The following is a 23,835-nucleotide window of genomic DNA, read 5'->3' on the forward strand; positions in this document are numbered from 1 at the left end:
TTCAGCGTCATCTTAATTGGCGTGTATTCCGACCAATGGGATTGTAGAATTGTGTGATGTCACAATAGGGCCGCTTGAGAGAATCAAGTTGGATTCATGAGATTTCTGTAGTTAAATATAGTTTTGAATTTCCAGTCGGCCGATTCGGTACGGATTCTATTTTAAAATTTCTCGCAGTAATTTGATGTTACTTGTGCCAACCGACGCCATGAGATGGTGCGGGCCTGTTTCTTTGAAGCTGGTGATGTGCTGGGAATTTTGAACGACGCTGGGAAGTTATGTTGAATGTGTTTCGGTGAAGCGGTGACTGAAGGCCGCGTGTCCGCTGCAGGCCACCGTCCGGCTGCTCGGACTCCGCGCTTTGTTGGGGTCTCGTGTGCAGCTGGAGTCCGGGCTCCGGGAACCTGCTCCCGGGAGGAAGTATGTCGGATTCCGAGTCGGAGAATTACTCGTCAGAGGAGGACGCGGATTATGAGCCTTCAGGTAAATGTGGGTTGTGGGTCTCTGCTCTCATTCCCAGGGTGGTCGCCCTGTCCTTTTCCCTTCGCTCTGGGGTTGCCTGCAATTCGAGAGCTCTGAGTTTGAAGCCATCCCCACACACATAACACTGGCATTGATATAAGGTTCAAACCACCTCACTTCAGTGCTAACTTCTGCTGTTTTTCGAAAATTTAATTCGGTGGTTGAGGTTTTTGAATTGCCGCTGATTGCTGAAGAGCCACTCCTTTTTGAGCTTCTGACAGTATTACTGGATCTTCTGGAACTACGAGATAGATCATTGACACAAACATTTACGGTACAGAAAGTGGCCATTCGTGTCTGTGCCAGTGGAAAGAGGGGTTTCCAGCCTAATCCCCGTTTTTTCCGCTCTTGGTCCCCAGCCCTGTAGCACTGCAAGTGCATATCCGACGTTTTCTTAAATGGTTTCTGCCTTTACCACCCCTTCAAGCAGTGAAAGCTCCAGACCCCCACCACGCTCTGGGTGGGAAAAAAGTTCCTCCCTGCCGATTGTTTTAAAACTATTCACTCTGGTTATTGAACTCTGTGCCAATAGAAATTGGTCCTTTTCATGATCCTACTCATTTTATACACCTCAATTATATCACTCCTCAGCTGTTTCTGTTCCAAAGGAAACAGCCCCAACTTATCCAATCTTCTCTCATAGCTATAATGCTTCATTTCTGGCAACATTCTTATAAATCTCCTCAGTACTCTCTTGAGTGTGATTACATCCTTTGTGAAATATGGTGACAACAACTTTACACACCACTCTAGCTGCATTTTTGTGTTTATATAACTAACATAACTTTCCACTCTCATACTCTAAGCCTCAGCCAATAAAAGGAAGTATCCCATATGCTTTCTTGACAACCTTATCTACCTGTCCTGCTACCTTCAGGGACCTGTGTACATGTACTGCAAGGTCCTATGTTCCTCTACATTTTTCAGAATCCTTTTATATATTGTGTATTACCTTGCCTTCTTTACCCTCCCCACATGCAATACCTGACATTTCTTTGGATTGAATTCCATTTGTCACTACTCTGCCCATTTGATCGGTCCAGTGATATCTTCCTGCAGTCTACAGCTTATTTCTTCACTGACAACCATATGGCAAATTTTTGTAACATCTACAAACTTCTTAATTTTGCCACCTACGTTTAAGTCTAAATGATTCATATATACCATGAACAGCAAGGGGCCCTTTGGAACTCCACTGCAAACATCCTTCCAGTCACAAAACAACTTTCAATCATTACCCTTTGCTTCCTGCCATTGAGCTAATTTTGGATCCAACTTGCCACTTTCCCTTGGATCCTATGGGCTTTTAATTTTCTGACCAGTCTGCCAAGTGGGACCTTGTCAAAAGCCTTGCTAAAATCTCCACAAATGACATCAAACATACTGCCCTCATTGACCCTCCTTGTTAACCCCTCGAAAAATTGAATCTGGCTAGTCAGACACTACTTACTTAAACATATGCTGACTGTTCTTGATTTTTTTCTCACATTCTTTCATGGAATGTGTACATCAATGACAAGGCTACCATTTGTTGCCCATCCTTAATTGTTCTTTGAGGGCAGTTGAGTCAACGATAATGAGATGGGTCTGGAGTCACATGTAGGCCAGACCATGTAAGAATGGCAGATTTCCTTCCCTAAAGGACATTAGTGAACCAAATGGCTTTTTACGCCAATGGATGGTTTCATGGTCACTGTTCCTGAGACTAGCTTTCATTCAAGATTTGTTTTGGTTAATTTGTTGAATTTATTAATTGAATTTAAATCCCACCAGCAGATAGGATTTGAAGCTGTGTCCCCAGAGTGTTAGCCTGGACCTCTGGATTACTTGTCCAGTAACCTTACCACAATGCCACTGTCCTTGGGCACAATGTTTATATAGTCCCCCTTTTGTGAAAACAGGCACAAAGTACTCATTAAAACCATGCCCACACACATCTTAGCTTTTTGGTCTCTTATTGGGTCTACTCTCTCCCTAGTTATCCTCTTGCTTTTTATGTATTTAGGAAACATCTTTGGGTTTTCCTTTTACATGTCAATATTTTTATACTCTGTATGCTTTCTTAATGACCTTTTTAAGTTCACCCCTGAACTTTCTATACTGCCATAGGATTTCTGCATTATTGAGCTTTTGACATCTGACATAAGCTTTTTTGCCTTATTTGGATGCTCTTTGACATCAGGGTTGGGGGTGTTCTAGATTTGGAAGCCCAGCCCTTTTTCTTTTTTCTTTATCTCCTCCTTCCCATTGCTGTTACACTGATTGGCCTTCAATTAATTGTTTCCAATCTACTTCTCCCAAATCAGACCTCAGTAAAATTTACCTTCCCCAAGTTAAAACATTTACCCTTGGTCTACCTTTATTCTTTTCCATAACCTCTCTAAATCTATCTAAATTATGATCACTGCCACTGAAATACTCTCCCACTGATGCCCCCTCCATCTATCCAGCTTCATTCCATAAAACTTAGCCCATAATTCACCTTCTCTTCATTATTTCTTAGAAACTGCCTACATGTTTGCCCCTCAATATCTCTCAGACCTTTGAGGTCTGTAGTATATTCCCAAGCTTCCCAATATAGAACAAAGAAAAGTACAGCACAGGAACAGGCCTTTCGGCCCTCCAAGTGTGCGCCGATCATATTGCCTGTCAAACTAAAACATTTTGCACTTCTCGGTCCGTATCCCTCTATTCCCATCCTATTCATGTATTTGTCAAGCTGCCTCTTAAACACCACTATCGTACTTGCTTCCACCACCTCCTCTGGCAGCGAATTCCAGACACCCACTACCCTCTGTGTAAAAAAACTTGCCCCGCACATCTCCTCTAAAGTTTTCTCCTCTCACCTGAAATCTTTGTCCTCTAGTAATTGACTCTTCCAACCTGGGAAAAAGCTTCTGACTATCTACTCTGTCCATGCCACTCATAATTTTGTAAACTTCTATCAAGTCGCCCCTCAATCTCCGTCGCTCTAGTGAGAACAATCCGAGTTTCTCCAACCTCTCCTCATAGCTAATAACCTGCAGACCAGGCAGCATCCTGGTAAACCTCTTCTGCACCCTCTCCAACGACTCCATATCCTTCTGGTAATGTGGCGACCAGAATTGCACGCAATATTCCAAGTGTGGCCTAACCAAGGTTCTATACAGCTGCAGCATGACTTCCCAGCTTTTATACTCAATACCCCTGCCAATGAAGGCAAGCATGCCATATGCCTTCCTGACTACCTCATCCACTTGTGTTGCCACTTCTCCAATAATTTCCCTACCACTGACGTAAGGCTCACCGGCCTGTAATTTCCTGGATTATCCCTGCTACCCTTCTTTGGCCAATGTTGTACCATTGTTTTTCTCCAGTCCTCTGGGACCTCACCCGTAGCCAGTGAGGATACAAAGATTTCTGTCAACGCCCCAGCAATCTCCTCCCTTGCCTCCCTCAGTACTCTAGGATAGATCCCATCTGGCCCTGGGGACTTAGCCACCTTAATATTCTTCAAGACGCCTAACACCTCTTTTTTGATCTCAACATGATCCAGGCTATCTACACACTCTTCCCTAGACAAATCAACTGCTAAGTCCTTCTCTTTGGTGAATACTGATGAGAAGTACTCATTTAGTATCTCTCCCATTTCTTCTGGCTCCACACACAGATTCCCACCTCTGTCCCTGAGTGGGCCTACCCTTTCCTTGGCTACCCTCTTGCTTTTTACATATGTATCGATGACTGCGTGTCTACTGGCTACCAGGTCAGAAAATTCCAAAGGTTCACACCCTTTGAGGGAAGAAAGAGGTCAGCCATTACTTGGGAGGTGCCAATCTAGATGGGATAGAGGAACAAAGGGATCTCGGAGTACAAATACAATCACTAAAAGTAGTGCCACAGGTTACCAAGGCTATTAAAATAAGCAAACAAAACTTTGGCTTTATTTCTGGCGGGGGGTAGAATTGAAAAGTAGGGAAGTTATGCTAAATCTGTATGGAACCTTGGTGTATATATATATCAGGAAAGGATTGACAGGCTTGGTCTCTTTTTTCTCTTGAAAAAGAAAGGTTGACAGGTGATCTAATAGAGGCCTTTAAAATTATGAAAGGTTTTGATAGAGTGGATACAGAGAGAATGCTCCCTCTTTTGGGGAAGAGAATAATTAAGCTCAACAACATAGGATAGTCACCAAGGAGTCGAATAGGGAATTCAGAAGTAACTTCACTACTGAAAGAGTAGTGAGAATGTGGGACTTGCTATCAAAGGCAGTGGCTCAAGCAAATAGTTAGGAAAGCTAGACAAGCATATGAGGGAGAAGGGAATGGGGTAGGTGGTGGCATTGTGGTATTGTCACCCTCTCTATTCCAGAGATACAGGATAATGCTCTGGAACCTGGGTTTGAATCCCACCAGGCAGATGGTGAAATTTGAATCCAATAAAAATCTGGAATTAAAATCTAACGATGACCGTGAAACCATTGTCGATTGTTGTAAAAACCCATCTGGTCCACTAATGTCGTTTAGGGAAGGAAATCTGCTGTACTTACCTGGTCTGACTTACAAGTGACTCCAGACCCACAGCAATGTGGTTGACTCTTAAAATAAGTGCTGGCCTAGCCAGTGACGCCCACATCCCATTAACGAATAATAACAAAAAATGGCTATGACGGTAGATTTAGAGGAGAAAAGATGGGAGGAGGCTTGAGTGGAGCATGAACTGATTGGGCTGAATTATGTCTGTGCTCTAAGAAATTTTCCTCGTCTCTATCTTAAATGGTCAACTCCTTATTCTGAGACTGCCTGAGCACTAGACTCCCTAGTCAGGGAGAAACATCCTCTCAACATATATACAAGGACAGCCAGACCTCTCTGAATAACAATGTTTCCTAGTCTTACACATTTTAAATATTCTGCTTTTTCATTTACCTACCAAAGTGAATAACTTCTCCATGTTGTATCCCATCAATGACTTCATTGTCCATTTGCTTAACATGTCTGCATCCTCCTCACAGCTTCCTCCTCCACCTAGCTTCGTATCGTCAACAAACTTGGATGCATTACACACTGTTACGCAGCTAAGTCATTGATACAAATAGTTGTAAATAAGAACGTAATAAATAGGAACAGGTGTAGGCCATTCAGCCCCTCAAGCCTGCCCCACCATTCAATAAGATCATGGCTGATCTTCCCCAGGTCTGGGGTGTCAGCTGTGGCTCAGTTCATAGCACCCTCGCCTTTGAATCAGAGGGTTGTGGGTTCATGTCCCACTCCCGGAAACCAAGAACTGTGATTGTACTCGAAAGAGTTGCAATCTGTGACTGTTGATAACTCGAAAGAAAGAGTTTCCCCAGGTCTCAACCTCCTCTTTCGTGCCGGCTGCTCATAGCCCTCAACTCGTGGCTATTTCCAAAATCTATCCACCTTTTTAAATACTTTCAGTGATCTGGCCTCCACAACTCTCCCTGGTAGAGAATTCCAGACATTCACTACCTCTGAGAGAAGCAATTCCTTCGCACATCAGTTTTAAATGAGTGTCCCCATATTCTGTAACTATGTTCCCTCGTTTGAGATTCCCCTACAAGTGGAAACACCTTCTCAACATTTACCCTGTCAAGCCCTCTCAGAACCTTATGCGTTTCAATAAAATCAGCCCTTATTATTCTAAATCCTAATGAATAAAGGCCTAACCTGTTTAGCCATTCTTGAAAAGTCAACCCCTTCATCCCAGGAATCAGCCTAGTGAATCTCTTTTTGAACTGCTTCCAATGCCAGTATATCCTTTCTTAAATACAGGGACCAAAACTGTACACAGTACTCCAGGTGCGGCCTCACCAACACCTTGTACATTGTAACAAGACTTCCCTATTTTTAAACTCCAACCCCCTAGCAATACAGGCCAAAATTCCATTTGCCTTCTTAATTACTTGCTGCACCTGCATGCTAACTTTTTGTGTTTCATGCACAAGAACATCGAGATCCCTCTGTACTGTACCTTTTTGGAGTCTCCCTCCATTTAATTAATGGTCTGCCTTTTGATTTCTTCCTACCAAAGTGCATGACCTCACGCTTTTCTACATTAAGGTGTGATTATCAAATAGCTGATCCTTGTGGTACCCAACTAGTTAGAGCTGCCAATTCAAAAATTATCCATTTATTCACACGCTTTGGTTTCTGTCCGTTCACCAATACGCAATCCATGCCAATATATTGCTCTCAATCCCATAAGCCCTAATTTTTTGTAATGGCCTCTTGTGTGGCACCTTACTGAAGGATTTTTAAAAATCCAAGTGCACTACATTCAATAGTTCTCCCTTTCTGGTCGCAGCCTCAATAAGCTCTAAGGACTGAATCTTCCGAGCAATGGCAATCACCATCAGATTGACACTCCGCTCCTATTTTATTTACACTAAGATGGAGCTCTGCATTTCTGGCCGAGACTTCTGAACCAGGCCTCTTTCAGAAATGTGGATCATATCTGTTCTGGGAGTCTTTCTTCAGAGCACAGGATCGTTGGCATAAGCCAAACCATGCGTCCCTTTTTACGGCACTAGCTGTCACATTCTGGTACGTCTTCATTCAAGAACACACTGAAAAGCTTTGGCGTATTTAAATAGCTTTTCAGTGTGTTAGTGAATGGGTGAGGTAAGTGAGTAGTGTGGTAACTGGTAGGGTTGGGTCAAGAGGCAGGCATCAGAGGGCTGAGGGGGGTGTCAGAGGGGTGAGAGGGGGGTGTCGGAGGGTTGGGAGGAAGTTGGAGGGTTGGTGGTAGGTGTGGTCAGTGGGGAGTCTGAGTTTGGGGAAGGGAGGTGACACTTGTATAGTTACCCAGGAGTTAGACTGGGTTTTTTTTCTATCTAATATTTCCTGGGTAACTATCCAGGTAACTGAGTGAGAACCATCTGCAGTCTCCGAGTTGGAGATTTTCGTGGAGGGTCCCAGGGAGCAGGAAAATTGACCATCGGAAGTTGAAACCTCCAGGACAATTCCCACTGAGTTCTTGTGTTGGGACGTCAAGGGTTCGTATAGCGCATCTTTCGGGGTATGCCTGGTCTCCAACCATCAGGAGACTGGAAAATCTGGGTGTAACAGATTTGTCAAACAGAATTTTCTTTTCATAATTCTGTCTGATCATAATATGATTTTCTAAATGTCCTCATACGATATCCCTAATAATAAATTCTAGCCTTTTCCTTGCTACTTATGTCAGGCTAATGGGCCTGTAGTTCTGTTTTCTCTCTCCCTCCCTTTTTGAATAGCAAGGTTATGTTTGTTGTCTTCCAATCTGTGGGAGCCATTCTAGAATCTAGAGGATTCAGGAAGATCAAAACTAATGCAGCCCCTATCTCTGTAGCCACTTCTTTTAAAGCTCTCGGATGTGGGCAATCAGCTTCAGGGGGTTTGTTGGCTTTTATCGTGTCAAGACGGATTAAAAGGTATTGGTTTAATGTTTCTACCATTTCCTTATTCCCCATTATAATTTCTCCAACCTCTGCCTATAAGAGACTCACTTTTTCTAATCTCTTCCTTTTCATATATCCATACTAGTTTACTCTGATATTCAGTTTTCTTTATTTATATCAACTTATTGGTCATTCTTTGCTGAATTCTAAAATCCATCCAATTCTCAGACTGACTTTTTTTCAACATTATAAGTCTTTTCCTTTAATACTATCAAGTCTCTTCCTTTAAAACTATCTTTAATTTCTTGGTAGCCACAGTTGGGCCACCTTTCCCATGAGGTTTTTATTCCTTAAGAGAATGTACATATGTTATGAACTATTAATTGTTTCTTTAAATATTTCTCATTGCTTAACCACCAGCATATCTTTGAACTTGATTCCACAATTTACCTCAGCGATCCCGCCTCTTTTACCAATGTAATTTACTTCGCTCAGATTTAGAACCCTCGTTTCAGACTTGACTAAATCACTCTCCGATTCAATGTAAAATTATTCTTCCGCAGAGGCTCCTTTACTACATGGTTATTCATTAACCCCCTCTCCTTTTTCTTTCACAATGTCTGATTTAGAATAGCCTGTTCTTCATTGGTTCTTCAATATAACAATCTTGTGGAAAATTGCCTAGTTGTGTCCTGTCCACAAAAAGCAGGACAAATCCAATCTGGCCAAATACCGTCCTACCAGCCTACTCTTGATCATCAGAAAATGATGGAAGATGTCATCAACAGTGTTATCAGAGGTCTCCCTTTTAAGATGGAGAAGAACAGTTTTCCTCTCGTCGTTAGTCCGGAATTCTCTTCCCCAGAAAGCAGTGGAGACAGGGTCATTGAATTTATTCAAGGCAGAGTTAGACAGATTTTTGATAGACAAGGGAGTCTAGGGTTATCGGGGGCAGACAGGAAAGTGGAATTAAGATCATAATCAGATTAGTGATGATCTTATTGAATGGCAGAGCAGGCTTGAAGGGCTGAATGGCCTACTTCTGCTCCTAAGTCATATATTCTTATAAGCGGCACTTATGCAGAAATAACCTACTCATCGATGCTCACTTTGGGTTCTGCCAGGGCCACTTGGCTCCAGACCTCCGTACAGCCTTTGTCTTAACATGGACTAAAGAGCTGAATTCCAGGAGTGAGTTGAGTTGATTGCCTTTGACGCCAAGGCAGCATTTGACTAAGTGTAGTAAAGTGAAGACTGTGGGAATTGTGGTGATGGGGAAAGCTCTGCACTGATCAGAGTCAGACCTGGCACAGAAGTAGATGGTGTGATTGTTGAAGGTCAATCATCACATCCCCAAGTCTTTGCTGGTGGAGTTCCTCAGGGCAGTGTGCTTGGCCCAGGCATCTTCAGCTACTTTATCAATGGCCTTCGCTCCATTAAGTCAGAAGTGGGGAAGTTCACTGAATGCACAGTGTTCAGGTCCATTTGCAACTCCTCAACTAATGAACCAGTCTGTGGCTGTAAGCAAGACCTGGACAACATTCAGGTTTGGGCTGCTAAGTACCAGACAACGACCATCTCCAGCATGAGTCGAACCACCTCAATAGTATTGCCATTGTTGAATCACCCACCATCAACGTGCTGGGAGTCACAATCGATCAGGAACTTAACTGGACCAGCCATACAAATTGAATGTACGAGCAGGTCAGAGGCTGGGTATTTTGCAGCAAGTGACTCATCTTCTAAATCCCCCAAAGATTGCCCACTATCTACAAGGCACAAATCAAGAGTGTGATGGAATACTGTTCCCTCGCCTGCATGAATGCAACCCCAACAATACTTGAGGAGCTCAACATTGTCCAGGACAAAGCAAGTCTTATTTGGCACTTCATCCATCATCTTAAACATTCCCTCCCTCCACTGCAGGCAGACTGGTTGTGACATGTACCATCTTCTAAATGCACTGTAGCAACTTGCCAAGGCTGTTTAAAAAAACACCTTCCAAATGCCAGATCTCTACCACTTCTAAGGGTAGTAGGAGCACGGGAACACCATCACCTGCAAGTTCCCCTCAGAGTCACACAAAGCAATTATGCCCCGATCACCCCCAGGCTCTCTGTCCTACCTTGGCTTCCGGTTAAGTGCTGCCTCGATTTTAAAATTCTGATCCTTGTTTTCACATCCCTTCATGCCTTGCTTTTTCCTATCTCTAATCTCTTCTAGCCTTACAAGCCTCTGAGATCTGTGCCCCTCTAATTCTGGCTTTTTGAGCATCCCCTATTGCTGCACTATTGTTACCCGTGCCTTCAGCTGCCTAGGCCCTACGCTCTGAAATTCCCTCCCTAAACATCTTGGCCTCTGTACTTCTCTCACCTCCTTTACAATGCTCCTTAGAACCTACCTCTTTGACCAAGCATTTTGTCATCTGCTTTAATATCTCCCCATGTTGAATTTGGTTTGATAACACGCATTGGGACTCTTTCCACAAAAAGGTGCTATATAAATACCCATTGTTCCTACCTCCACTCAAACTGATTCTACATCTTGATTTCTCTCTACTGTCTTCATTCTGTTCGTTTATGATCAGTGCTACCCCATCCCATTCCTTTTTTAGTTTGCCTATCTCTTCCAGAATTCCAAGTATCCTGGAAGATTTTGTTCTTGACATAGGTCACTCTTTAACCGCGTCGCTGCAATGGCTGTTAGATCCAATCCATTTATTTCTGTGTTCTATTATTCCATCCTTTTTGTTGCAAATATATCATGCTTTTACATATAGTGCCTTTAATTTTTTCCTATATTTCCCTGATGTCACCGTAGTCATTAATGCCCTATTGCCTTTGTTAAGCTCTCTGTTCCTTCCTGCTTCTTTTTACCCAAATTGCTATTCCACTTTGCAGCCTTAACATTTCTCTTATTGTTTTTGAATTTATCCTTTCCCAAATTCCACCACTGCTTCATTAGTTTAAAGCCCTATCTACCATCCTGATTATTCAATTTACCAGGACACTGTCCCTGGCCTGGCTTAAGAGGCGCCTGTCCCAAGAAACCTCTTCCTCTTGCCCTAAGCACCTCATGAATCAAAACCCTTGCCTTTCACACCACTCCTTCTTCAAGCATATGTTTAATCTTCTAATCTGTTTAACCCTGTGCAAATATGCACATGGCTCTGGTAACAATTCAGAAATTATTCGCTGTGGGGTTCTGAGCTTTAATTTGGGTCCTAGCTCCTTGAACTCACTCAGCAGAACTTTATTCTTACATCTGCTTCTGCCATTGGTTCCTACATGGATCACAACAGATAGATCTTCTCCCTCCCACCCTAATCCTTTTCCAAACCTGAGGGATGCCCTTGACTCCGCCACCAGGCAGGCAACATAGAGCTTGCTTTTCAATTGGAGTCAGGAGCCTGGCACCTGGATAACTCCACCATGCCACTACTGTGTCACTTACAAGATGCTATTTTGAAATGTAAAAGGTTTAATTGGACTGGAGGCAAGCTTGGCTCCTAATGAGTGGCACTGAGCATAGCCAGCAGGTGGGAGTTGCCTGCAGAGCACAAATGACAACGACAGGTGTTAGCTATGATGAAGCCTACAGCTGCCTTGCTGAAGAGAACAGGTAGCACCTCACAGGACCAGCAGCCTAACTGCAACCAAAAGTGGCCAAATGGCTAACTGAGAGGTAATAGGCATGATCTGAGGGAAGTTACCCCATGCTCTGATGCTTCTCACTTTTTTATATAAAAAATCTTTCACTTCTCCCTGCATTGAACCTGATCATTGTATGCTAACATGCACCAGACTGTTTGGGCTTGTGGATTTCCAAATTTGAAATTCCATTCTTGCCCTCCCTGACCAGTTACCAAGCTCCTCCAGGAACTTAACAGGGCCATTAATTGGAGGCCAGTGGGTTCTCTGCTTCCTGCCTTCCCTTTGAAAATTGCGGTGCATCCAGAGATGGCGGGATCCAGAGAAGCCTTCCAGAAATGCGATTATTAAATTGTGCACACACCCATTCCTGACCCTACTATATTAAATTGTGCATGCGCCCAATCCTGACCCTACTAGCAATTGAAAATCTGCCCAGTCACAGCTGCAGAGAGCCGTATCAATACCCCCTGACTATACTGTTCCCTACCGCATTTTATTTTCACACTTCCTACTTGGTTAGCTCCCTGTATCATTTTGTCACGGTCAGTTTGTTCATCCACCTTGCAGCCTTTGCCCTTATCCACCCAGGCAGCAAAAGCTTCATACCTGCTTTTTAAATTCATTTACGGGATGTGGGCTTTGCTGGCTAGGCCAGCCTTTATTGACCACCCCTAATTGCCCTTGAGAAGCTGCCTTCTTGAACCGTTGCAGTCCATGTAGTGTAGGTACACCCACAGTGCTGTTAGGGAGGGAGTTTCAGGATTTTGACTCAGTGACAGTGAAGGAACAGCGCTATATTTCCAAGTCAGGATGGTGAGTGGCTTGGAGGGGAACTTGCAGGTGATGGTGTTCCCATGTATCACCTTCTAGATGGTGGCGGTCATGGGTTTGGAAGGTGAGTTTCTGCAGTGCATCTTGTAGATAGTACATACTGCTGCCACTGTTCATCGGTGGTGGAGGAGTGAATGTTTGTGGAAGGGGTGCCAATCAAGCAGACTACTTTGTCCTGGACGGTGTCTGGCTTCCTGAGTAGTGTTGGAGCTGCACTCATCCAGGCAAGTGGGGAGTATTCCATCGCACTCCTGACTTGGGCAGGAACAGTGTAAGTGGTGAAGCTTGTACTAGAAAATTGTATCTTGTGCTGATATTAGGTCTGTATATCCGAGAACATAACAGGTCCTAGGGAATCACGATCCATGTCTGACATTGCCAATCTGAGTTTTGTAAAGGTGTTTATTATACCTATGTTATGTGCACGTTGAAGATGAAGCAAGATCAGAAATGAGAAGCACAACAATGGGTTGTTTTTCCCTTTTCTGAACTGTCCCACAAGGCAGCTATCTGATGCCACCCCCCCACCCCCCAACTGCATCTCTGCCTCTTTGTTTTGCCAAATAAGAGCTTGTACTAGCTATGAAAGAAGCATACCAACCTACAGTATATTGCCACATTTTCCAAACCAAATGAAAAATTGTCTTGTTCCTGTATCCACTTTGGTTTAATGATGTACAATGGGTAATTGCAAAAAGAATGAGTGCAATGCCTCTTTGTTTTTTTAACAGATGAAGATTACAGTGAGGATGATGTCAATGAGCTTGTGAAGGAAGACAATCTAGATGAAGATGAACAACCCCAGAAAAGAAAATCTCTAAAGAAAGCAGGAAACGGAATCTCCTCCAGGTAAATAGATTTTATATTAAAGGATAATACTGTGTGCAAGGCCTTCATATGGTGTTTTGATGCTGGCCTCACAATGAAAACCAAATTCAGAGCCTTCTGACTCTGACTTAGTGTGTTTGCTTTCCACCACTGCCAGAGGCAATGCCGTTATGCGCTTTATTTTCCAATTTTCTTCTCAAGCCAGTCTCTTCCTTGTAGTCCTCTCCATCTCCAAAATCTACCTCTGATCTTCAATCATTTCCTTAACTCTTCTCCAAATCCTCCATAGTGTTTGCACTTCCTCAACCTTCTCTTGTGAAATGTCTGAGTATTTTATCATTAAGTGAAGTGCCATTGAGTTGGAGTTTACATACTCTGCATCAAGAGCCTGATCACTCAGACATTAACCACATCTGCACCCTATGCTACCCTCAAGCCAGATCTTACTCCTAAACCACTCCATTGGTTATCTCTTATCATCGAGCCTCAACTCTGAAAACCTTCTTGCTATGCATAGTTCTCTGCCAATTTTCAATGTTATCTATGTCTCCTTCTGTGCGCATGTTACTGACAACCTCATCCTGTCCCTTCCCTACTTCTTTTCCCTCTACCCTACTAACTATCCCTTGGTGCAAAGCATGCTATCTCTTCCTATCTTTCCCTCCTATATCCTCTTTTAATCCCTGCTTTTCTCTAGCAAGTAATCCCCTTGGACCCCACTCAACCTTACAGCCCAGCTGACTTTATTTCCTGCTGTGACATCCCCCTGCCTTCTGTTAGTATTGTCCACCAAGGCAACTGCAGCGCCCAATCTGTCACCCCCTGTTTGGTGAGCCGCACTTCTCCTTGCACTGAAACCTCTGTATTTAACCCTGATGCCTGCAACATGACAACGCTGAGCTTTATTTATGTGATTTTTATTGAATTTAGCCTACCTTGTATAGAAGCCCCAAAAGGGGATCTTGTGTAAATGAGAGCCACACATCCCACCTTAACTTGCAAGCTCTTGTTTCGCAGAAAAAGAAACCAAGAGGGATTATGTTTGCAGCGTGATGTGGGAGAAGGGGATGGTGACCAAACTGCTGACTCGACAGTGGAGGATGATTTGAAGGAAAAGAAGAAAGCGGATGACCTGTGGGCCAGTTTCCTGAGTGATGTCGGGCAAAAGCCTAAACCTGTAGCCACTACTCCAACTTCCAGAAAAGAGGTAATAACAAACACAGCTAAATCATAAAACTGGGAGAATAAACACAGTCAGTGCTACAAGATGTTTGTTTATGGCATGAGAGAAAATATTGAAAGCTGCTTTTGGCTTTGAACACTTTTCTTTTTTAGTTAAAGAGCTATCCCAGGGTATATCGTGTCCCACCGACAGGACAGACCCACCAGAGCTGGTGGCACAGTGCTGTACAGTTGGGAGGGAATTGCCCTGGGAGTCCTGAACATTGACTCCGGACCCCTTAATGTCCATTAGCATCAGGTCAAACATAGGCAGAGAAATCTCATGCTGATTACCACCTGCTGTCCCTCAGCTGATGAATCCGTACAGCTCCATGTTGAACATCAATTGGAAGAAGCACTGAATGTGCCCTGGGTGGGGGACTTCCATCACCAAGATTGGTTCAGAGCACCACCGCTGGCCGAGTCCTAAAGGGCATAGCTGCTAGACTGGGTCTGTGGCTGGTGGTAAGGGTGTTAACAAAATGGCAAAACTTAGTTGTCCTGTTACAGATGCACCTGTACATGATAGTATTGGTGGGATGACCTCCGCATAGCCCTTGTGGAGATGAAGCCCTGTCTTCACATTGAGGATACCCTCCATCGTGTTGTGTGCCACTACCACCATGCTAAATGTGTCATATTTAGTAGCAATCAAAACTGGGATTCATGAGGCACTGTGGACCATCAGCAGCAGCAGCAGAATTGTATACCACCACAATCTGTAACCTCATGGCATATCCCACTGTTCCATTATCATCAAGCCAGGGGATCAAAGCAGAAAATGCTGGAAAAACTGAGCAGGTCTGGCAGCATTTATGGAGAGAGAAACAGAGTTAACATTTCGAATCTGTATGACTCTTCAGAGCACTAGAGTAGTGTACACACTACCATTAACACTTCCTTTGTCTTGTGTGCATGACGTCTTGTGTCCGTGACATCTTTGTCAATCTCTCCTTAGCCCCCACCTATCGCTGACCTTCTATCCTGCTTTACCTGCTCCATCCCACCCTTAAACAGTATAAATTTTATCACATTTCTACTTTTTAGCTCTGAAGAAGAGTCACATGGATTCAAACGTTAACTCTGCTTCTCGCTCCACAGATGCTGTCAGACCTGAGTTTTTTCAGCATTTTCTGTTTTTATTTCAGATTTCCAGCATTCGCAGTATTTTGCTTTTATCTTGGTGCAGAGGGCATGCCAGAAGCAGCGCCAGGCATACCTAAAAGTGAGATACAAGCCTGGTGGAGCTACAACACAGATCTACTTGCCACAGCAAAAGCAGCAAGTGATAGACAGACCTAGCGATTTCGCAACCAATGGATCAGATCTAAACTCTGTAGTCCCGCTACCTCCAGTTGTGAATGGTGGTGGACACTTAAACAACTCACTGGAGAAGGAGACCCCAACAATATCCCCAACCTCAATGATGGGGGAGCGCAGCATGTCCATGCAAAAGTCAAGGCTAAAGCATTTGCAACCATCTTCAGTCACAAATGGATGATGCATCTCAGCCTCCTCCTGAGCTCCCCAGCACCACAGATGCCAGTCTTCAGCCAATTCGATTCATTCCATGTAATATCAAGAACTGGCTGAAGGCACTGGATACTGCAAAGACTAAGGGCCCTTACAACATTCTAGCAATAGCACTGAAGACATAATCTCCAGAACTAGGTGCAGCCCTAGACAAGCTGTTCCAGTGCAGCTACAATACTGGCATCTACTCGGCAACATGCAAAATTGCCCAGGTATGCCCTGTACACACAAAACAAGACAAATCCAACCTGACCATCGGTCTACTCTCAATCATCAGCAAAGTAATTGAAGATGTCATTGATAGTGCTATCAAGCGGCACTTACTCAACAATAAGCTGCTCACTGATGCTAAGTTTGGGTTCTGCCAGGCCTACTCAGCTCCTCACCTCATTGCAGCCCAGGGGGGAATCTCAACTGGTTGGCGTCATACCTAGTACAAAGGAAGATGGTTGTGGTTTTTGGAGGTCAATCCTCTCAGCCCCAGGACATTGCTGCAGGAGTTCCTCAGGGTAATGTCCTTGGCCCAACCGTCTTTAGCTGCTTCATCAATGACCTTCCTTCCATTATAAGGCCAGAAGTGGGGATGCAATGACGATTGCACAATGTTCAGCACCATTTGTGACTCCTCAGATACTGAAGCAGTCCATGTCCACATGCAGCAAGACCTGGACAACATTCAGGCTTGGGCTGACAAGTGGCAAGTAACATTCGTTCCATATGGAAGTGCCAGGCAATGACCAACAAGGGAGAATCCAACCATCTCTCCTCGACTTTCAATTAATCCCCCACTATCAATATCCTCAAGGTTACCATTGACCAGGAACTAAACTGGACCAACCATATAAATGCTGTCGATACAAGAACTGGGTCAGACTGGGAATTCTGCAGAGAGAACTCGCCTGCTGACTCCCCAAAGTCTGTCTACCATCAACAAGGTACAAGTCAGGAGTGTAATGGAATACTGTCCACTTGCCTGGATGATTGCAGCCCAACAACACTCGAGATGCTTAACACCATCCAGAACAAAGCAGCTTGCTTGATCAGCACCCCATCTTAAACATTCACTCTCTCCACCACTGACGCACTGTGGCAGCATTGTGTACCATCTACAAGATGCACTGCAGCAATTCACTAAGGTTCCTTGCACAGTACCTACCAAATCCGTGACCTCTACCACCTAGAAGGACAGGCTGTAGATGCATGGGAACACCACCATGCGCAACTTCCCCTCCAAGTCATACACCACACTGAGTTGGAACTATATCGTTGTTCCTTCCCTTACTGGTTCAAAATCCTGGAACTCTAGCTAACAGCACAGTGGGTGTACCGACGCCACATGGACTGCAGTGGTTCATGAAGGTGGCTTGCCGTCACATTCTCGTGGGCAATTCAGGATGGGCAATAAATGTTGGCCTAGCCGGTCAGTGATGACCATACCCTGTGAAAGAATATATTTTTTAAAAAGCCTGCTTAATACTAACCCACAGGCCAAATAGTCCTTGTAAGCTCTTTACAGCTTGCATTTATACAATGCCTTTAACTCTCTCAAAAGAGCATACTCTGATGAAAATTGACACAAAGTCAAAGACCAAGATACTGGAACAGGTGATCAAAGGGTCAGGTTTTAAGAAGGATTTAAAAGGAGGAAAAAGAGGCAAACCGGATAAGCTTGGGAATTCCAGAGCTCCAGGCCTAGACAGTTGAATGCATGGTCACCAGTGGTGGTGGAAAGGAAGCGGGTGATGGCATGGATAAGTCCAGAATTCACTGTTCTAGAGCTGGAGGATATTGCAGGGATCGGGAGGGGTAAGGAGCTTGAACAGATGGATGAGCATTTTAATCTGCAGGCATCTGGGAACCAGCAAGTGCATGGGTGATGGGTGAATAGGACTTGGTGCAATTTAGAATGTTGGCAAAGAGTTTTGGATGAACTTAAGTTTATGATGGGTGGAAGATGAGAAGGCAACCAGAAGACCATTGGAATAGACAAGACAGGAGATAACAAAAGGATGGTTGAGACTTTTAGCAACAGCTGAGTTGTATTAGGGATGGAGACACGTGTTGGTATTAAGGTGGAAGTAGATGATGTTGCCGATCGAGAGGATATGAGGTCTGAAGTTCTGTTCAAGGTCAAAAAGAACGCAGAGATTTCAAATAGTCTCATTCAGCCTGAATCAGTGGCCATGGGAGGGGGAGGAGCGGGGTTGGTGGGGGCGGTGTGGTGTGAAATTGGCAGCTAGGGAATGGAATTTATGGCATGGGGGTAAAGGTACCAACCTTGCTAATGGGCTCATGAGGAATTGGATATCAACAAGCTGTCTGACGACACTGAGGCAGTGAAGGAGTTGAGAAAGGTGATGGTATAGTATAGCTGGATGTTGTCAGCGTACATGTGGAACCTGGCCACATGTTTTTGGATGATTTCACTGAGGGGCACCATGGAGATGAGAAATGGGAGGGAGTAAGGATTGATTCAAGAGTTTCTAAATGCAATTATGCTGAAATAGGGTTTTCTCCATGTAAGTGTGTGACTTGCAAGTGCAGCCCTGTCCTCGAATGTCTTTTTCTCAAAATTATTATACATTATAATTCCCTAGATTTGGGCATTGGTTCAAAAGTATTCCACTATCATCACGTTAGTGTGTGCTGCAACTGAAATCACTGGATCTTACCTGGTCATTGAGCAATAATACCTGGTCGTTAAGCAGTAATGAACCTCTATTCTTTCTGGTACTAGTTCCAATTTTGTGGATCTCAAGAATTGAGCTCTGTAATTTGGCAAAGGTCTTAAATTTTTGTGGGGAAGAAGTTTTGAAGATGTGGGTTTGAAGCTGGAGTCAAGCGAAAATATTTGGATATCTGCAGTGGCTTTGAGTGAAGTATTGATAGTTTTGCAGTATCTATTAAGATTTCATCATCCAAATAAATGCAAATTGAATGACGGGATTTGTTATGTTTTAGAGCAAAGTCTCACAGAAAGTCAAAGCATAATTTGCAATCTGTCAAGCTGCCGGTATTTTTAAAATGGTCTCCCCACTGCTGTAATCTTCACCAAGGAGAAATAGTTTATTCTAACATTCTTATACAAATGATTGAAGCAGATTTTGAAAGCTGCAGTAAATTGTTATGGTAATTTAGTGCAGAAGAATATCTGTTTGACTTGCTATGCATTTCTAAATAATGGAAACCCTGATACTTGGTGGTGGCTCTCAATCATTCTTTTATTTTTTTCCTCTCTATTTAGTTTGTTCAAAGCTGCTAATAAGGGGAAGGCTGTAGACTGGTATTTTGTACTGAATGTCTACTTTAACAGCTATGCGACTGGGGATTATTGGACTTAACATAGTCTCTATTGATAATAACACTGGATTCAAACTGCTTTATGGCTGTAGATAGTCACTGAAGAGCACACGAGCAGGGCAGACCATACAGCCTGTCGAGCCTGCTCTGCCATTCAGTATGATCTTGGCTGATTTTGGACTTCAACTCCACCTATCCACCACTTCCTGTATCCCTTGATTCTGAGTGACCAAATATCAGTCTATCTCAACCTTAAACACATTCAACGATGGAGCATCCACAACCCTCTGAGGTAGAGAATTCCAAAAATTAACAACCCTTTGAGTGCAGAAATTTCTCCTCATCTCTGTGCTAAATGATTGTTCCCTTATCCTGAGACCACCCCCGCCCCGTGTTTTAGATTCCCCAGCCAGAGGAAACAACCTCTTGGTGTCTACCTGTCAAGCCCCTTTAGAATATTGTATGTTTCAATGAGATCACCTCTCATTCTTCTGAACGCCACAAAATATAGGAACATAGCAATATGGGTGCAGAAGTAGGCCATTCAGCCCATCAAGCCTGCTCAGCCATTTAACCAAATCATGGTTGATCTTCTACCTCAACGCCATCTTCCTACGCTATCCCTGTATCCTTGATGTCATTGGTATCTAGAAATCTATTGTCCTCTGCTTTGAACATACTCGATGACTGAGCCTCCACAGACCTCTGGGATAGAGAATTCCAAAGATTCAGCACCCACTGACTGACTGACTGTCTAGGACCAGAGGGCATAATCTCAGAGTAAGGGGTGGCCCATTTAAAACAGAGATGAGGAGGAATTTCTTCTGAGGGTAGTCAATCTGGAATTCTTTACCACAGAGGGCTGTAGAAGCTGGGCCGTTAAGTATGTTCAAGGCGGAGATAGACAGACAGATTTTTAATCAGTAAAGGAATTGAGGGTTATGGGGGAAAAGACAGGAAAGTAGAGTTGAAGATTATCAGATCAGTCATGATCTCATTGAATGGCAGAGCAGACTCAATGGGCTGAATGGCCTACTTCTGCTCCTATGTCTTATGGTCCTATGGCCTTAGGGCCTTGGTTTAACATCCCATTCAAATACTTCTCCCAACTATTCAGCGCTCCTTTGGTATGACCCCAAAATGTTGTCCTGGGTTACATGCCCAGGTTCTGACTTGTTACTTGAACCATTGACCTTCTGATTCGGAGATCATTGATTTACTACTAGCTGAGCTGAACCTTGACAATGGACATCATATTTGCAGTGAACATTGCAGTTGAGGCTGATTCCGATCATCTTGCCCAACATCCACGAGGAGGAGTTACTGGATAACCATCAAGATGACCATTCTAATTCACCATCTCACCCTAATCCAGAATTGTTGAGGCCCCTTGTAGTGTCTTTATTGCCTTCTAAACTGATATTAACTGTATAGACCAGGGAACTTACCTGACACCTTCCTGACTCCTGTACCTCTCTTACTTCCTGAATTCACTGAGTCATGGCAGGGGAGGAGGATTCCTTGATGGCATGGTGTTTCTATTTTTTTTTGATTATTATATCAGGGATGATTAATTGTTTACTTTATGGTTGACAATTTTGTTCTTTTGAGCTTCTGTTAAGTTTTTTTTTCTCTTGTTTTAGTCGCCCTCTCCTTGATCTTTATCCTCTTCCTTTTCCTCTACATTTCTTGTGCTTATTGTCTTTTTTTTGTTTCCAAATCCCATAAAACATTATCCAAGAATTTGTCTGCACCACTCCTGTCAATGTCTTTGGTTACCTCTTGTTTTAACTTGAGTTTGGAATTCCTGCTATACCTAGTCAAAAAATCATTGGTGGTTAATTTCTTGTAACCTGTGTTCTCAGATTTGTAAATGATGGACTGTTATTCCATGTACTGAATATAACTTTTATATCTTCTTGTTAGTCCTTTGAGGTGAAGATGATGATGTTCATCATCTGAGGTGCTTCGTAGGGTGCAGTTGGGTATGTAGTTGACTGCTAAAGCAGATCAGCACTTGAAAGGCTCTGCTGCATAGCGGACAGGATATTGCAGACGATTGAGCTTTGGATATGTTGCTGACTCAGGTTTTCCTCTCCTTGTGTTTTCCCTCTGCTTCTGATTAAGTGCTTGTGAAGGAGCCTGCCCTGTTTTTTATTTGTGCCAGGTGTGGCAATCCTGGGTGAGCTTCTCCCAGTACTTGAAGTCAATATCGAACTCCTAAGTGAAGCCTTCAGGGTGTCCTTGTCGCACTTCCTCTGACCGCAATGTGATCACACCCCAGAATCAAGCTCTTCATAGAAGATTCGCTTTGGTAATTGAGTGTCAGGTATTCTGGCAACATGACCCAGCCCAATTCGGTTATGACTGTCTCTATGGTGTAGATGCTTGGCATGCCAGCTCAGGTGAGCACCTCAGTGTCTAGTATTTTATTCTGCCGTCTGATCTCCAGAAGCTTCTGAAGGCAGCTCGCATGAAAATGTTTGAGCTTCTTAGCATGACGCTGGTACACAATCCAAGTCTCTTGTTTTATTCTTTCACAGGGTGTGGGCATTGCAGACTAGGCCAGCATTTATTGCCCATCCCTAATTGCCCTTGAGAACGTGGTGACGAACTGCATGTAAGTCTCTCATGTCTGGAGCTGAATGGGCAGAACTATTGCCCTATAGACATTCAGTCAGTTTATCACTTACTTCTGGTTGTGTGTGAATGTAGTAAAGACTTGAAATGGATGGGTCCATTCTGGCTACTAATGGGAAAGAACCATTTCCATCACCATTTACAAAGTAGGAAAATATATCAGCAAGAAAGTTACAATGACTGCCTGCAAGGAAAAAAACAGCTGTTACCAACCTAACTGGAAAAAGACCCCTGCTGCCTCCCCAGTGCTGCAATAAATTCTCTTGTTTTACTAATTATAGTGCTTCTTTGGCATAGGGAGATGGAGGAGAGCTGTCATTAGGAAAATTTCAAGTTCCATGAAGTTTGTCTTTTGCATGACTTTACATGAAATAGACCCCAAACTTTTCCATTTTTAAAAAAAAGTTTATTTTGTTGTAAAGTTTATTATAAGAACAGCTTATTTTTTGTCATTAGCGTGGAACTGTTTGTATTTGTAAACTTAAGACTGTATATTAAAATTTCTGTCCAAGTTATAACTACAACCAATAAGTGACTGGGGAAATCACTATGTCTGGTGATGTAAGGGAGCTGAATTAGCCTAAACCATGGAATGTTTTTAATAAACAAACAGAATCGTTATTAATAACTTGGAAAAGGGTCCTCACAGTTGTTGAAAAATTATATTACCTACCAAAATGATAATATTACCTACCAACTTGGGCAGCAATTGTACTTTAGTATCTGACTTGCAGAACTTGTTTCAGTGGTTTTGTAGTCATTAACGTACAATATTTAGATGGGCAGCAGAAATACATGTAACTTCTTTTCTCATCCCCCCTGAATAGGACATATTAGTAGATCAAGGGAAGTTGAGCAAGCCTCAGGACATAGTGAAAGACTCCGAGAAGCCCGAAGCAGCTGGAAAAGTCACAATCACAAAGGTGTTTGATTTTGCTGGAGAAGAAGTCAAGTAAGTGGTTTTGATTTGGCAGTGTTCACATTTCTCTATTCTGGGCAAGAATTAGTAATTTAACAGTAAAGCAAGCCTAAAGTGAATTGTTCCTGTCCAGAGTTGTTTTTTAAAAAATATTGTTATTAACCAATTGATCTTGTGTGGAGATTCTGGAATCCGAAGCACAACTATGATGTTTAGCCACTAACCTAGCCTGGCCCTGTATTTTTAATAGTTCTTGAGGTCAATCAGCCGCTGTCCAGTAAGATTGTCAGGGGTGCCTGTAAAGTTCAGAAAAAAAAAAAGTGTGGTTTTAAACACTTTGAAGTGTAACAGATTATCTCAAAACATTTGTATAATTAGTTACTTTCGCTTTTCAAAGTCTGTTTTGACATGAATGTGACGTGAAAGTCATCTAATGTAGATCATTGTCTTTGCCAGATGACCACCACCTTTTTGATTTTGAAGTTTATTCTCTGGTGGAGTGCTACAAATTACTTTGAGGGTGCTTGATTCAGAAATTGTATCCAAGTCAGCAGAAAGTGTTCAACCCTGGTAAAAACATCTCCCACTTCAGTGAGCACTGACATGTAATGTTTCTAAATTATGGGACACAATTTAGCATGTGACATTCCCACGCAAGGGGTGAATTGCACGCAGTAATATGGTCTGTTCAGGCAATCATTTCAGCAGGGTTCTGCTGGGAGAGTGTTTTGTGGACAAATTATTAAAAGTGTGGAACACATATCTATCTTTTCGTACTCAGTCAGGCACTCTACTAACAGCCTTAGGCAGTTCATATGTCTTGCAGCTAAAACAACATTATAAGCATAGTTCAATTGTTCTTCAGAATAATAGAGCAGCATACCTGCTGGAATTCATGGAATGACTCTCGAGCAACTAAGATACAGGTAAAACAAGGATGGCAGTTGAAGGCATATCAAAATTAATCTTGCTAAACAGTTATTAGATGCATTATGTATTGTGATCCT

The 23,835-nt window shown here is 43.1% G+C and overlaps 1 protein-coding gene across 3 annotated transcripts in view; it reads left to right on the forward strand.

Moving 5' to 3' along the window:
• Window positions 1-39: 39 nt before the first annotated feature.
• Window positions 40-23,835, forward strand: part of cfdp1 (craniofacial development protein 1) — a 198,085-nt gene continuing 174,289 nt past the window's right edge. The window contains exons 1-4 of one of the 3 annotated variants that reach the window (XM_078544210.1): window positions 40-483; window positions 13,119-13,236; window positions 14,233-14,422; window positions 22,737-22,861. In XM_078544210.1, the coding sequence (XP_078400336.1) occupies window positions 423-483; window positions 13,119-13,236; window positions 14,233-14,422; window positions 22,737-22,861 (494 nt within the window). In that variant the 5' untranslated portion in view covers window positions 40-422. The remainder of the gene's footprint in view (window positions 484-13,118; window positions 13,237-14,232; window positions 14,423-22,736; window positions 22,862-23,835) is intronic. The other 2 variants (XM_078544211.1, XM_078544214.1) reach the window with 2 other exon arrangements.

This window comes from Cetorhinus maximus, chromosome 6 (assembly GCF_964194155.1).
Source record: "Cetorhinus maximus chromosome 6, sCetMax3.hap1.1, whole genome shotgun sequence".
In the NCBI taxonomy this organism is placed as follows: Eukaryota; Metazoa; Chordata; class Chondrichthyes; order Lamniformes; family Cetorhinidae; genus Cetorhinus; species Cetorhinus maximus.